Source organism: Diplotaxodon limnothrissa, linkage group LG11 (genome assembly GCF_057381915.1).
Source record: "Diplotaxodon limnothrissa isolate DT_005_m linkage group LG11, D_limnothrissa_male_GT1.1, whole genome shotgun sequence".
NCBI classification, from domain to species: Eukaryota; Metazoa; Chordata; class Actinopteri; order Cichliformes; family Cichlidae; genus Diplotaxodon; species Diplotaxodon limnothrissa.
In genome coordinates, this window is record NC_140606.1 from 25,156,793 (window position 1) to 25,173,190 (window position 16,398).

Genomic DNA, 16,398 nt, shown 5'->3' on the forward strand with positions numbered 1-16,398 from the left:
GCCCTCTACCCCTGCTCCCTGGGTCCAGCACAGAGGCAGATTCCCAGATAAAAATAGCCAGGGGAACTATTCAAACACTGCTGCCTTTCTGCAGGGAGTGTCTGCTGACTGCACTGGACTTAAGAGGTTAGAGAGGGGTTAGGAGCTCTACTCAGCACCTCCCTGAATCAGAGGACAGTGGTACAGTCCGGTCGGTGCCACACTTACACACAAGCTTTTTCACACATTAGAATCAGGCCAAGACATTGTGGAAAACTGCTCTTTCTCAAATGTCGTGCACAGCACGAGGTACTTTCTCACTACTGGAAATACTCTGGTTTGGGCAAAGTTGCTGCCTGGTTAGAGCGTGCAGGAGGCAGGAACCATGGTGCCCACTTCCTCACTGTGAATACACCAGACAGTTACTTGGCACTGTTCTCACGCAGGGACAGTCGGATATGACAGGTTGATGATTTCAACCCTCTGCTGTTAAAATATTTTTTTGGCTTCAGAAAGCTGATAAAAAAAAAAGTCTTTAAAATCAGGAAACAAAAGGAACAGTCTAAATGGCATGCATCAAAAATTATTTATACTAATTCCTTTTTTAAAAAAAAGTCCTTTATTCTCTTCTTTATTTATACTCTTCTCTAAAGGTTGGGGATGGGGCTAGGGGTGTGGTTATCACTGATGATGACTTAGGGTTTTAAGATCAGGGTATTGACAAGAACTAGGGGCAGTTAAAGGTTTTGTCGAACTCATTTTATAGCTATAATGACATGACATATGTGCAGGTACTAAGGTGGGAGACTGCATCAGCAGGTTAGAAAACTGTTTAGTGTCCAATCCCAAAGGGGGTGTGGACAGAGGGCTAGACTAGTCAGAACCAAAAATACTAGTTGGTTATTTTATTAATGTATAACACCAGCTTAGAAGTATCAGCTACCTGTTACTTCTAAGATGTCACAATGTCGCCGGTACTAACTCTTCCTCTCTCTCTCTCTCTGCATGATGGGAAGTTGAAAACAAGCAAGATGTATAATAAGACGGGATGACAGCCATATGAACAAGCACAGTACAGTTCTGCAGTAGTACTTAGATTTAGAAAATGGGCTTCAATGCATCTGTGAAGATGGCACACAAACACACACACCTCTAGAGTTCAACTGTTGCCAGATATATCACTTTTTATGCTTCTGTGACTGAAACGCTAAAAAGGCCGAGTTCTCGCACATATGTCAGATGCAGTCTAGACCTACAAATTGCCATTATTCTACATGATGAAAAACAGAGGTTAAAAAACAGCATATTATTAAACATACTTTACCATACAGCTAACAGTTGCTGAACACATACATAACTGTTTGAATAAACACATTCACCTTACATGCAAGACCCACATACTGCATGAATTCCACATAGTTCTGATTGTTTTAAAGCTGTCCTGTTGTTATGAACCCGCTTGGTATGAAAATTAGCAGCCACATTGTGCGCTGACCCCTTTATGCCAAGATGCCCCCAGCAGAACCACTGTTATTGGGGTTAATCTAGATTACCAGTATAGATTACAACACCCCTGAGGCCGAGCCCAACAAAAACAGCAACCAATGGGTGCAGCTCTGTCAACAGAGGATTGCAACAAACTACTCTGTGTTAATATATGTGTGCAGCAGGCCAGGCAGTTGTGGTGTGGTTAGAGGAGGTAATGGATGAAGGAAGAGGTAGCTAACTGACTAAGTGCTGTCACAGTGTTGACACCTTACACCCTGATTATACTCCAACTAGTGGAGAGGTGACAAGACAGGCTCAAACTTAAAGGACAGGTCATTGTATCGTGAGGATCCAAAATAAAACCTCTCATCTGGAAGGATCAGAGGAATAGAGTTACCTGGTTTTCACACAGGCGTGTGTGTGTGTGTGTGTATGGCATCAGACTCGGCTCAGTTTCAGTGGCGCCGCCGTCACCAAAAAGCCGTTACATACACCCACAAGTGCCGCTGTACAAGCTTTGTTCAACAAGTAATACCTTTACTGAGCTGGCCATCCAGAAACCTTCATGTACACACTTCATATTCTTCTACAACAACATGCCATTCTGTACCTCGCACCGAGTCAACTCCACAGCTCCGTAAACTCCCCGTATTACATTACAATGCACATGCATGCACAAACGCAGGCAGCTGCTGAACAGTGCAGGTCAACCCATGCACACCAACACACCCCTCTGCATTCTCAACATGTATTTTGATACCCATTTGAAAAGGGACCCTTGTCTGTGTGTATGTGGATCTGCAGCTAGCTTTAAAATAGAGTACAACTACTCTCATAGAATAACAGACACATAGTATCCTTATGAGGCACTGAAAATATCTCTACATCATCATCACTGTGTTCAGGAGAAGCTTGAAGAGATAGTAAGTGTTGTGTTTTCCCCTCATGTGTAATGCAACACAGCCGGCAACTATTAACCTTCTAAGCAGGAATGTGGGAGGTCCAAGAATTCCGATAAAAAGCAGCAGCGAGTACGAGTGTTTGTGTATGTTACACACATGTTCTTCAAAAGTGTTACACTTATCTGTCAACAGTTCATCCCATTCAGACATGCAGACCCACCCCATTACCACCTCTGACCAATAACCAATAAAGCCAATACCAGGGTCATACAGTGACCCCAGCCAGTGATCTCGTAGTAAAACTAGGCTCAGATTGCTACTGCAGACAAACGCACACGGCCTGAAGACACGCTTACTTAAGTTGCAGGGGTTTTCTATATAAACTTAAAAGTTCTTTAAGAGTGAAACCAAGATGCAAGAAGTTTTCTTTTTATTGTGCCACTAAAACAAAATAGCAACACTTACAAAAGATATGAAATATTAGAATACTAGATTACCATATTTATAAAGGTGCACTTGAGGAGGGTGTAAAAAATTCACAGGGGTAAAATACTGCACAGAAAGTGTAATCTGTAAGAATCTGTACAATAAAATAAACTGTTTTGGGTTTTCTCCTGGTTCAAAATGGGTCTTTTGGGTGGGGGCGCTGACAAAGCACGTAAGTGATTGGTATATATAATCTCAAGGCAAAAACACTGTTACCTATCTTAAAAGATATCTATGGATCTTCTTGTGATTTCTGACTGTTTGATAAACAAAAAATGTGTTTTATGCTTGATTAAATTAAGCCCACTTTATGCAAGCACTTAAAAATACATTTAACTGCATACCCAAACATAAGATCTGAAACAAATGGTGCCCAGGGTATGTAGTGCCTTTGTGAATTCGCTCTGTCCTCCTCCGCACACTACAGGACTAGATGGTCAGATGTGAGGTTAATGTGTGGGTCTCTGAGGCAGGGGTGGGTGGGCACGGGGGTGAATGTGCTGAGAGCGGTGCTGGACAGCGGTCAGAGGCGTTCGAACTATCAAGGGTAATGCAGCCTTGTTGGCTGCTGTCTCTCTCTGGTCTCCCTGGTCAAGGGCGGCACAGGACTAATGATGGGGAGGTCCATTAGTGTCGACTGGCTGAGCACATTGTTCCCTTTGGTGAAATTCCTGGCTAAATACAGACATTTGAAGACGACCCCCCCACCCCACCCCCGCGCACGCAGCACACACACACCAGAAGTCATTTGTCAACTACAAAGCATGATATTAAAACTTTTACAATAAAAAAAGAGTGTGACACAGAAGAAGCTGCAAGTGCATTAGAAACATCTTGCTTAGAAAATCAACCTATTACTGATTGTAAAACAAGCAATATAAGCAATACATTAAGCTTGGGATGAACACTTTTTCATACAGAGAGAAATACGCCAACCATGAAGTGGCATATTTAATGACTAGCCTCATGTTATGGATGGGTCCGTTTACACGTTTTGTGGGCTGAGGTTTTGCCAACTTTTCTGCATCTTTCTCCTGCCATATGATGACATTTGAGCCACACTTTGAAAGAATATTTAACTCTCTGTGGCACCTCAGTGTTTGCTCGGAACTAAAGGAGCATGTGGACCTGAAAATAGGTATCGATCCCAGCTTTGGCAAATGGATTACAATGGAAGTGTTATTTGTCAGAAGTTCAGAGTAAGTGTTAAAATATATGTAACATTGGTGTCTCAATAAACACACAAACCAAAGCTTCCTGATTCTTCTTGGGTTGACAAATTTGACCACACAGATAAAGAATGAAACTGCAGACACTTCCAGTTTATTTTTATTTTACTGAAGTTAGTTTTGAAAGCATAAAATATAGGTCAAGTTATTTATTTATTTATATTTTCTAAAGACTTCTTTTTTTTAAAATTTTATGTATTTCTGTTCATTTCTTGTGCTGCACAGATACATTAGAATAGAATAGAATAGCCTTTATTGTCATTGTACAGAGTACAACGAAATTGGAGTGCCACTCCCTTAGTGCAAGATTCAATAATAAATATAAATGTAAAATATAAAAAGTACAATAAAAGGGATAAAGGGCTGCATAAAATTTTGGTCCACTATTGTTTTACTAACTTTAGCTTAATAGTTTCTAAACTATTTCTAAGAAGTTGTAAGTTCACACAATCAAAGTCAATTCTCTGCAGATTTACAAGCCTTTTCACATGAACAATTACCATGATACGACACCTTTGGAAAGTATGCTTCCTGAGCCTGATCACAGTAGGGCTCTGTCCCATAAAGCAGGCTGTAAAACTGTACTGGATAGTAGGAGGTAGTGGTTTTGCTGTGGTCAGCACTGCAAGGGAGTTTTCACAGATAAGGCTAATCGCTGTGCTTATCATCACAGCAGTAGTTGAGATTGAAAAGCATATGCTAGCAATCACACATGTGAACCCACACAGGGAGGGATGGCGAAATATCCACTCTCAAATCATTGGTCACAAACAGCCCTTTTGTCTCCAGTCCTGCCATATCAAACTCCAGGGAAACAAGGAGAAGAATAAAACAGTCACATTTAAAACTGGTGACAAACAGGTCAAAATGTCCAAATTTACTTCACTTTTCTCTCTCACACACACACACATTTCACAGGCATGCTGAAGTGCGGTCTCTTCGTGTGTCAAAAGCACCTCCAAACTATGAGCTGCTCCCCACCATTATTATCATAAAGAGAGGTCTCCAGCCCCACAAGTCCACACACAATCACTCTCAGGCCCTGCCCCACTCCCACCATTGTCCCACACTCCACTCACACATACACACACGCACAATGGCCACTCCAGAGCCAAGGGTCCCACTATGCAATCCTGTCACACAAGGACACAAACCAGTCCTTATCACATCAGAGAGGGAAACGAATGATAGTGGCTCAAAAGTGGAGGAAAATAGGTGAGATACAAAAGCTAGAGTTCAGATTATGTGGTGAGTGTGCAGATAACATATTAGGGAGTTATTATTTTGTTTCTGTAAGCTCTTATCACCCAAGCTCAATCAATCATTAGCACACCCTCCAAGGGCCACACAAAGATAGATTAATGATGTGTGTACATACCACCTCACTGCTGACTAATGCAACCTGAAGAAAACTTGGAATGCTTGCAGCCAATCCCCCCAGACTACATCAAGCACTAACAAAGACCAGGTAAACAGCAGTGATTATGATTAAATGGGGATACTTTCCAAAACAGTAATCCTATCATGTATTCAGCTTAATAAAGCGGGCGTAGAAAACAAAAGCGTAAAGGAAGTGCTGGAGAGAAAAGAACGTAAGCTCTACAGAGGCAGAACTTATCATATGGGACATAAATCCCACATCAAACAGTCCCAGGAATGAATGATTACATTTTTCATCCCACACATTACCCACGGACTGCTGTTGGCTCCTTCCACATCCAACAAAAGAGTTAAGGGTTAAAGCGCCGATCACGAACGGCAGCAACAACAGGAGATCAGACAGATCAAGAGAGCGGCACAGATTAGCCAGTTCAATAATTCAACTATTTAAAGGTGCTGTTATAGGATAAGATTTGCTGTTACATAATGACTTTGAGATGACGTGCATATAATTATAAACTACGGCTGAAATGATTAAGCAGCAGTATGAATCAAATTTGTGAAATCTGTGATGAATATCATGAGGAACAGACAACTTTTTCAAATTTTAAGCAATGCAAAACCTTAATGTTGAGCTTATTATGAAAAAGAAATTGTAGTCTTTTGATTTTTCACCTTAGGAACATTATTCTATTTAAATACCAATTCTTTTTTTTTTATTTCCTCAAGCTTAAAGACATCTGTTGTTTATCATATAGGTTAAAAAAAAGTGGAGTAAAATGCACAGACTTCTGTTATGTAAGGTAACACAGACAGTTTGCCTTAACTACATGCACAACAGTAATGTTTACATGTGCAGCCAACCTCCTAAAGCAAAAAAACCCCAACAAAACAAAACACTGATATTTGCTTAAAATGTTAACGAAATTAAGAAAATACGAGTGGTCATTTACAGACTGCCTCACCATCGGTGCACTCAAATGCAAAATAACACTGGTGGGATGTCTGTGTATGCTTTGGATCATGTCATGCAAAAGAGCCACAGTTAACCTTTTACTGAACAGATAGCAAACACAAACACACACAAGCAGCATACATCAAACCTATAACCTAAACCCAATCAATTTTTACTGCCTTCCCACATGGGCTCAGGCTATCTGCTGCCACACAAGCATGCATTTCCTTGTCATAAAAGGGCTACTTGTGGTGGGATGTGGTGTGATGTCACGGCAGCCTACTCAGGCTGCTGCAGGGAGTGTGTGTTTTTGAGTGAACGTGTGTGTGTGTGTGTGTAGGAATGTGGAGGGTAAAGGGGCTGATGGTGGGGGAAGGGGTCCCGAGTGGGAAGTGTCCTGCACTGCTTGACATGCCCCCACGCCAAATGCTTAGAAAGTCACCACATTGTTCTGGCAGCAGAGCACACTTATTAAAGATGCAGATACACGCTTATTATTAAAATTATTTAATAATAAGTGTTTGTTTCTAAAGCTTGGACAAGGCATCAGATTATTTGCTTACTATTCGTAAGTTATGAGACTACTCAGGCTCTAGTTCCTTGTTATTGCTGTCTTTTCAGTCTATTTGGTGCGGGCATTTTGATTTAAGCATAACAATACTAAGATAAAAATCGTGCAAAACGCTAAACACTGCAGTATAATTGACTGAGATATACTTTCAGATGTTATCCACTCTCTCTTGAACCTCAAATCTCTTCACTTTTGCTGAAACAAATAGTAGCTTTGTGAATGGAGAAAGAATAGTTTAAGGCACACACTTTATGGCTAGTCCTCAAATAATAAAATGCATAGATGGCACACGAGTGTACTTCCACTTCCTCTTTTGTGCAGAGAAAAAAAATTCACTGGCTTCAATAGAGAAAGGGAGCAACAAGAACAAACTTATGCAAGCATTTCAGGAATTAGACAAACAGACACCCATACAGACCTCAGCTGACTGCTGGGAATCCCCCCCAACACACACACACACACACACACACACACACACACACACACACACACACACACACACACACACACACTCCTCACTTCAAACACCGTGACAGACCTGACAATGCTCCTTACTGAGTTAATATCACGTTGCTACGAGCATACCTGCCTTCATCCAATCACCTGAACACTGCTCCCTCATCATCTCGTAGAGATTGTGCTTCTAGGATTTTTACTGAGCTCTCTGAAAGTTTCTGGATGGAGAAATCAGGTTGTCTGGGTGACACGGAGGATGTCGCTTTCACCACTGTACAGTAGTTTAACCACTTCCTCTTAAAACTGGAGTACAGTACTAACCTGGACCAGATTGCTATTACTTATCAAGCGAAACCACTGGCTGCTGCGCCGCTCGTGAGAAACGAGTCAAATCAACAGGTTTTCATTTGTGGCTTTCAGGCTGGAAGCGGGTGGTTAACTGTCTTGCCTTGTTAGTCAATCAGCTATGTGCCGGTAGTTACTGTGGAGCTTTGCAGACTACAGCCTCTGGAAGTAAAAAAAGAAACAATAAAATAACCGTAATAAGGGGAGAGGCGAAAGCTTACCAGTATCTCCAGGTGTTTTCATTCTTTCCGCTTTAGCTCTTCGGCAGGACAGCTAAAGTTTGCTAAACTGGGAAAATTCCACAAAGCTGCTTGTGGAAAGAAAAGTCAGTCTTTCGGCCTCTTCCTCCCGCTCTGCTTTCCAATCTCGTCAAGAACTCGCTGAAGATACGAGGCAAACTTTTACAGCTTCAGCTCCAGCGGCTCTCTCTATTCGTTAAGCCGCCGCCGGGCACTCTCTCCCCCCCAACCTCTATCTCTCGGTGCGGTCCTAAACCAGCTATCTCACAAGTAGGACTCGCTTTATGCCCGCACCTCGTCGGTCCTCTCGTCCCGTAACTCGCAGCCTCAAATCTGCTCAAGTTGCTCAAGAAAGACGGTCAACCGTCCCGACTCGAGCCAGGCGAAAAGTGTCGTTCTCTTCTCTTCCAACAACTTCTTTCGCTAACTGTCCGGTAGCTGTTTACTCCGTCTCAACCGCATCTTCGTCGCTGTTTGACATTTCTCCGCCGCGAACCCGCCTTACTTCTCTGACAGAAATTAACGTTAAAAAGGAACCTCTCTTTCTTCACGGACTTTTTCAGTCTTCCACTCACTCTCGCACCACTCGGCGCTCACTCTCTCCTCCCCCCGTGCCTCTCTCCGTCCTCGGAGTGTCGTGTTTCGCTCGTTCTCTTCTTTAGCGGGGCCCGCCCACACTGACGGGGGACGAGGAGGGAGGGAGGAGGGGGGAGGGGGGGGGGGGGGGGCAAACGTGGCGAGTCACGCCCCCACTCACCACGAGCCGGGACCCGGGCTGGCGTCACTGCAGCACGCGGCGTTGCCTGGGAGACCGTTACAGCGCGCCGCTGCCGTGGTGACTTCACGTCGAATCTTGCGGATAGAGAGAGGCGCGAGAGCGGCTTGACTCGCAGCGTTCATTTACGTCAGTCAGGTATCAATTAGGCCTCTTCCTATGAGGATAGATACACTTATTAAAGTAGAAAAACAACAAGAAAACGTCAGTTAGTGATTAATGCTGACATCAGGGGGCATATACTCATCGTTTTTCGCATGTTTTACGAAGTGAAACAAATTTTTAATCAGCGGTGGCTAACATATTCAGAAAAATAGAGCAAAAACAAGTTATGTACAGACACACTCGATTCTCACCTGCTTATTATTATTTCCATGGAGAATACAGCCTATCTATAAGATAACTCAGTCACTACTTTTCACCACCTCATAGCACAATACCTGTACTTCTTGTGGTTACATTTCTACCTATTAAGCTCCTTATTGTAGTATATTTAGTTTATCTGTATTTGTATTTTCTTTTCAATTCAGTTCATTCTTGTAATTTTACTTTTTTTTTTAAATTTAAGATAACTAAGTTTATTTACTGATGGTGTGACAAAAAGTTTTGTGAGGCATTAATATAGTAGATTATATCTACAAGAACATTTAATTGAAGGGAAAGGTTTGCATAATTGAAACGAGTATTATACACAGGTAATTGAAAAGGCATACAAAACCTTTATGAAGGTGTTGCTCTGTGTTCCACATAATTTTGAGTGTATAGCCATCCATCTCCGGGGGTGGGTGGGGTTTGGAGCCTATCCCAGTTGCCACAGGGTACACACTGGACAGGTAGCACAGGTAGCCATACACAAGTTGCTTCTTCACTGTGGGAGGAAACCAGCAATGCATTAGAGTAGAGAACCAATGCAAACTCCAACCAGAAGGCTGGAACCAGGTGGCTCTAACCACCACACCCCTGTTGCCTTCTTAAAGTATATACATATAAAACATGTCTCTCTCTAGTAAAAAGTTTGCCAGACTTTTCACTTGTCCCCACTTTCACCCACATGTTGTCGGTTTTCTAACAGTTTTCCATCGCATCGGTTTCTTTATATTTCTCATTAGTAATGCCACCTTGTTTCTTTTGGTTAGCATGTACCTCATTCGTAAAATATGCCAATCCCCATTTGTGTTGAAGCTTTATTAGGTATGTTTAGTGTGTGCTGTTTCTTTGACTTGTTTCTTATTAACAGGACAGTGAGACCACAATTAAACATACATCTTGATTGTCTCGACATCACTGCTGTTTTCAGTTTTGGCACAGACTGAAAAAAACCCTGTTTTAACATTTTTTTTCAGTTTTCTGCAAAAACAAAACTTGTGGTTACTTTGAGAAATAAACTTGAATCCTCGTGCTACTCTCTCTCTTTTTTTAACTGCAGCCAATAAGGAGTTTAACCCACCATCAAACACACACACACACACACACACACACACACACACACACACACACACACACACACACACACACACACACTGACCAAAGGAGTGCTATGTGTGCATATCAGACACCTGACAGCACAGAGACATCTGGCCATTTGTAAGGTCTTGATTGGATGTACAGAATGACCTGTTTAACTGAGTGGACAGGTGTCGTGCCACTGTTAGCTCGCACACTGCTTCCTCCTCTGCTGATATGAAGCTGTCATGTTGTGCCGGTAATGGGTGAGGCGTCACACATGGGAGGTGAAGTGCATCTCCGTTTTTCTTTTTGTTTTTTTGCCTTTTTGCACACTAGCACCTGGTGTACAGGATGGAGGTTTAAAGAGCATGTTTTTGTGCTTTTTTCCCCCTTTTTTTCTTCTTTTTTTGACCGCACTGTTACATCAGCGACACACAGCACTGCACTGCCTTGTCAACAGGATAAGACAGTGGTAGTAAAACAAAGTAAACAGTCCCCTGATGGTAACAAAGTCCCTGTGGTGTGATTTACAAACAGGATTTCTCCTCCCTTTGCTGGCCATTCTCTGACAGGCTCAGGAAACCAAGCCTGCTGTGCCTGATAAGGAACTGGACTAAAAGAAATCCATTAAACTGGGCACTGAACCTTCTTCCCATCCTGCCCTGTCTTCTTCAGAAGCAGGAAGACCACAGGAGAGACCTGTGTGACTTTTTCTCACAGTGCAGCTGACAATAGTGCAATCAGCTGGGAACAAGTGTCACACCATTGCCCTTTCCTCTGTTTGTTGCTGCCATCTATTTTGACTTGCCTCCAGCACATATCTATCAATTGTTCTGCATTTTCAGATGTCTGCATGTCTGGGTTAGGTGAAGAGCGTTACAGCGTCTCTCCGAGGCTCTTCACACAGAGGGAGATGAGGGAAAAAGCTGAAGATCTGACGGGGGACAAGAAAATCTGACAGTCGAGTAAGAGCGATTTAACGCCGCGTGGACAAATGGCTTCTGCTGTTTGATATTCCTGCGTACGCTTATCCACGTGTGCCTCTGTCTGTGACTATTGTAACTCAAGCACAGGAGATGACATTTACCGACAGCACAGTACATTCTGAGCACTGATAAACACGGTGCTTCACTCTGCACCCTCTCTCTCTCTCCTACCCGCTTCCTCCTCCTCAACCTCCTCCTCCCTCACGCTGGCTCTTCATCCACCTCTCCTCATTTCTCTCCCCCGATTGCCTCTTTGCATTGTTCTGTTGTCTTTTACCACCCATCCATACATGTGCCCATCTGCCCTCCCGCACGCTCACACCTCTTCTCTTCCTCCTCCTCCTCCTCGTCCTTCTCCATCATCAGCCACCTCTCCGTGCCTCCGTCTCTTTTCCCTTCCCTCACACCAGCTCTCACCTTTTCTCCACAGGTCACTGCTATAGCTACAAGGTTGACAGACTTGTGAAAACTAAGTAAAGAAACTTGTATTTTCAGTATAAAGAGCTTGTTATATATTGCAATTAGGCACAATTAGCTGGCAGTGTATTTGTCCTCTACTTTATGCTTCTATTGTCTTTTTGTTGTTGTTGTTGTTTTACTTCTTCTTCTTTTAATTACTTTTTAAACAGATGGTGGACTTTTACAGTTCATTCGTCCTTAAACTGTTATAATTAAAAGCCTAATTGTGATGTGAGAGCTTGCTAATTAATGGAACTTTGAATATTTCAGAACCAACATCCTAAATAACTTGAGAATATCTGCTCCAATTAGTGCACATATATTATATTTATATATTCTTGCACAGAAGTAAAGAGCTCAAAGTACAGATGTCTGAATATTGCGGCATATGCTTAAGAAAGTAAAGATTTCAGAGACCTGGGTTAAAAGCAGCCAGGTGTCCTTTTGTCTCATCAGTTAGGCCACTAGTCAGTCTTCGTCTCCTCATTTCCTTTTTAGCTTTTGAATGTAAACGCAACAGAGGCGGTGCTATAAAAATATAAATCTTCTGTAACTTGTTTGATGTGAACGTATAAAAATGTTCCATCAGTTCTAAATTTAGATTGGAAACTATCTATTCTGTCTGTAAGCTAAAGTAAAATGAGGCAATATTAAGGTGTTCAGAAGCTTTTGCTTTACAGTTTAGAGGAAGGTGATTTCCCACATGTGCAGCTGTTGATAACTAGGGCAAAAATACACATGTATGTGTATTAAACTAAGTTGAAGTAATCTGATTTTTGCATGAAAAAGAAAAACAAGCTTTACTGATGCTTTTTTTTTTATTAATTTTTTTACTGAAATCCAACTTTCAGAAATATAAAATTCAAAACAAATTCAGGGTTTGAAACGTTTTGGCTTCTGAAGTGGGGCATGGCAGCAAAAAGTTTGGGAACCACTGGATTAGACGCAGCTATAATGTGGCGAGTGAATTTGACAAACAGAGTGTATCACAGAAGAGCCTTGTCTTATTGGTTCCGCATCATCCGTAACTCCCTCTATCTCCCATCCCGCCCTTTTTTTCATCCTCTCACAGCTTTATGTGACTCTGCCCGTTCCTAATCGGAATGACAGACAGACGCTCCGCCGAAAGAAAGACGGAGGGAATGAAAGGGAGAACCGAGATTTTGTCACTGGAGTATTTGTGTATATGTGAATGCATAAGTTGAGTGGGTGTGAACATCCCCAGATTCACACCCTTATACACCCACCCCGCCGCACCTCCCATCAGACTGAAGTGATGCATCCCATCCCAGTTTCCCAAATTCCCAAGTAAGGACAGATGACCCACCTGAGATCTGTGTCAAACGGTCACAACTGATGCAGAAGACGGATGGTGCATCAGTTGTGACAGCACACTTTTTTCACTGGACGTCAGGTTGGTAGCTTCATACAGTAGCATGGCATCCAGTCAGCAGTAACACACACGCACAGACACACACACTGGTTTCTTCTGGTCTGTGCCTCTAAAACACAGATGGCTTGAGTCAGTGTAATTACCGTGGACAATGGGTGTGGTAGCCCACTAACCAGTGCCACCACAGGCAGTGCTGCAGACACACACACACACACACACACACACACACACACACACACACACACACACACACACACACACACACACACACACAAAATGTATGTACATGCAAAACCTGATTTCAGCGACCAGTGAAAGCCAGGCAGGATTATAATTCCTGGACGGGGCGTTGAATAACCAACAGAGGTGTAATGCAGTATTTACATAGGCTGGTTGATGATGATTCATACCACTGGTGACTTGAACAAAGGCAACAATACACACACACACACACACACACACACACACACACACACACACACACACTCAGACGTTCAAGTGCACACATTTTTTTTCTTCCTTCCTCTTTTCCTTCTTTGACTTTCTCTTTTCATACACCCATGCTACAATTATCTTTGACTTGATTTCCAAGAAATTATTTTACATGATCAACTTCGAACACCTGCAAAGTCCCCCCACCCACTCACTCTTATTTAAAAAAAAAAAAAATCTGCTTCAACTCATCAAGTAAGGAGCAACCTTGACTGAAGTGAAAAAGGTTTAACTTGAGCGACAGTGAAAAGCAAACGGAAGATGGGTTGCTAGTCTGAAAGGCATGGGTGGGTGAGAGCAGACCGGATGAAAGAAAAAGCCGGCAGCTGAGGGGACAACAAGTGCAGCAGGGTGGCGGTTAATGCCCCTCCCTCTCCTTTCCTCCTGCCCCTTCACTTGCAAACACACCACGCTCACCCACCACCAACTTCATCCATTCAAAACAGCACGAGCAAAAGAAGGCCAGAGAAAGAGAGAGAGAGGAAAAGAGAGCAAAGCTGTGGAGAATAAGGAGTGGGAGAGAGAGACGGAATAAGGGAGTCAATGGATTCTTTGTCATCAAAGAACTTGTTTATTTTCGAGCTTACCAGTCCAACAGTCAGGGAGAGACGGCCAGATATCACTCCCTCTGTCCCTGTTTTTCACCGTCTTTACCCGCGATAGGATCATTGTTTAAAAAAACACATACGAAACAACAATTTGATACCCCTGGAAGTGCTTTGGATCACTAATGTCTTCATTTGAATAAGCGGCAACATTACAGATACTTTTGCATGCCCCCCAGGCTTTGTCATTGATACTCTTAACCACCAAGTCAAATTAGTCCTGTGACGCTCCCTTTTAATCTTTGTATCTGTTTCACCTATTCTATGCCCTATAAAAGGAGGCATTTGATCTTCGTTTGATAAGTAAATAGAGATGTAGAGAGAAAATATAAAATGCAAAAACAAACAGAAAAACCTAACGAGCTGGGAGTCATATCACAGATGCTGAGGTTAGGCTACCTATAAGCCAAACCTAGTTCTTTTTTTTCTTTTTTCTTTTTTAAAAAGTCTAAGTTAAAAGGTTTAATTTCAACTGAAACAATCTACAGTGTCACTCGATGTTTCCTTCTCCTCTCTAAACAAGTGTTTCAAAGAACGCCCAGTGTCCAACCGTCTCGCTGGGATGTGAGGCCCCTACACAGTTATCCTCTGTGCACATTCTCCCTCCCTCTCTCCCCCAGCTGGTATTCGCACATGAGTAATGGGATTACCACAGCGAGTGGTGAGGCAGTGGAGGACGAGAAGGGAGGGAAGGAAGGAAGGGGGAGGATGATAGTGGAGGACAAGTGAAATAGAGGAAGAAGGGGATCAAAAGGAGGGTTAACCCAGCAGCAAGAGGTCCACCTGGAAGAAGAAGATGATGAAAAAGAAGGACACTTGTGTGGGAAACCGCTTCAGTTAAAATATGACATTTATATAAACACACTGCAAACTCATTTCTAAACTTCAGACTCAGATTTGCACTGACTGAGTTTTGAGATTCAGGGCCACTGAAAGAAACCCATCGTGACTTACTATTTTCATCCATGAGGCCCGAGACAGAAAAACCACACTCTCTTTCTGTTGGATTACCATGGCAATGAGGGAGCTATTCAAGAACAAAAAGCTCCTTTTGCGGTGGGTAAAGTATGGAAAAAGCAAGCGGCCAGTGCCCATATGAAAGCGGGGCGGTGGGAGTTGGAAAGAGAGGGTAATGTGAGAGCGGGTGGAAGGCACAGAGAATGCGTGTTATATTAAACCAATGTCTGGCAAGGTGTCAAGCCTGTAATATATACAGAGAGGGAGAGGAGAGGGAAGCAAAGGAAGAGGGATCAGTTAATTTAGTGCTGGGGAAGTGACATTGATGGACAGGGAGGCGGAGGGAGGACTGAGGAAAAGTGAGGAGGGGGGGAAAAGAATGCAACCTGTTTGTGTGAGGAAGAGATAGAAGAATGTGAGCGAGGCAGGAAAGGTGCAAGTGTCAGGCTGGGAAGGAGAGAGAGGTACGCCTGGCCGTGTGACAGTAGCTATATTGAGCACAGCGTGTGTGTTGACACTGTCTCCTGTATCTCACTGAGGAACAAACTCTTCCTATTGGCATAGCACAGAGCTTCCTCTTCCCCCCTTTAACTCCTCTCCACCTCTCAGCAACCAAAGTGCAAGCTCACTCCACACATCCCCTTACTTTGATTTTCATATAGCCACAATGTCACCGCTACATCCGTCTTATTACCTGTTTCCACTCAGCGCGATTGCCTAAAACACTTCAGCTCAGTGTGCTTTTCTATCTTGTTCCTCTTTCTGCGTCGGTTGAATTCAGTTATGCTTTATTTGCATGAATGAGAGGCAATCATTATTGTAAGAGCAGCAATTAAACACTCAGTGGAGGACAGACCTTTGCCAAGGCTTGGTCCTAGTTAGCTGTCACTTTTACAGCTAACTAGGGCTGGAGAAGGGAAAATAATGTTAAGTAATGACTTAATAACTTTACGCTGATTTTCATCTCACTGTTTTGTTTTGTTTTTTCCTCTGCGGGCAACATGACTGTTGTGGTTCTTCCTCTGTTCTTTGTTCAGCTGTGTTTTAAGCAAAAACACTCAGAACGGGCTCAGCACTAAAAAGCAGACTGAGAGCAACCACTTTCCAGGATCAGCAATAATAAGACAGTGAATATTAAACATGCAACCATAGAAAGGAAAGAAACACCTCTCCAAATAGTTGGCATTATTGCTTCGTATTAGCTCTCAGGTGGGAAATGCAGCTCCTCGGCTACCTAAGGCTGGCAAAATAAAGC

The 16,398-nt window shown here is 42.9% G+C and overlaps 1 protein-coding gene across 1 annotated transcript in view; it reads right to left on the minus strand.

Moving 5' to 3' along the window:
- erfl3 (Ets2 repressor factor like 3) overlaps positions 1 to 8,635 on the minus strand; it is a 69,193-nt gene extending 60,558 nt beyond the window's left edge. The window contains exon 1 of the mRNA XM_085366428.1: positions 8,013 to 8,635. Coding sequence (XP_085222554.1) covers positions 8,013 to 8,034 — 22 coding nt within the window. The 5' untranslated portion in view covers positions 8,035 to 8,635. The remainder of the gene's footprint in view (positions 1 to 8,012) is intronic.
- Positions 8,636 to 16,398: the final 7,763 nt, after the last annotated feature.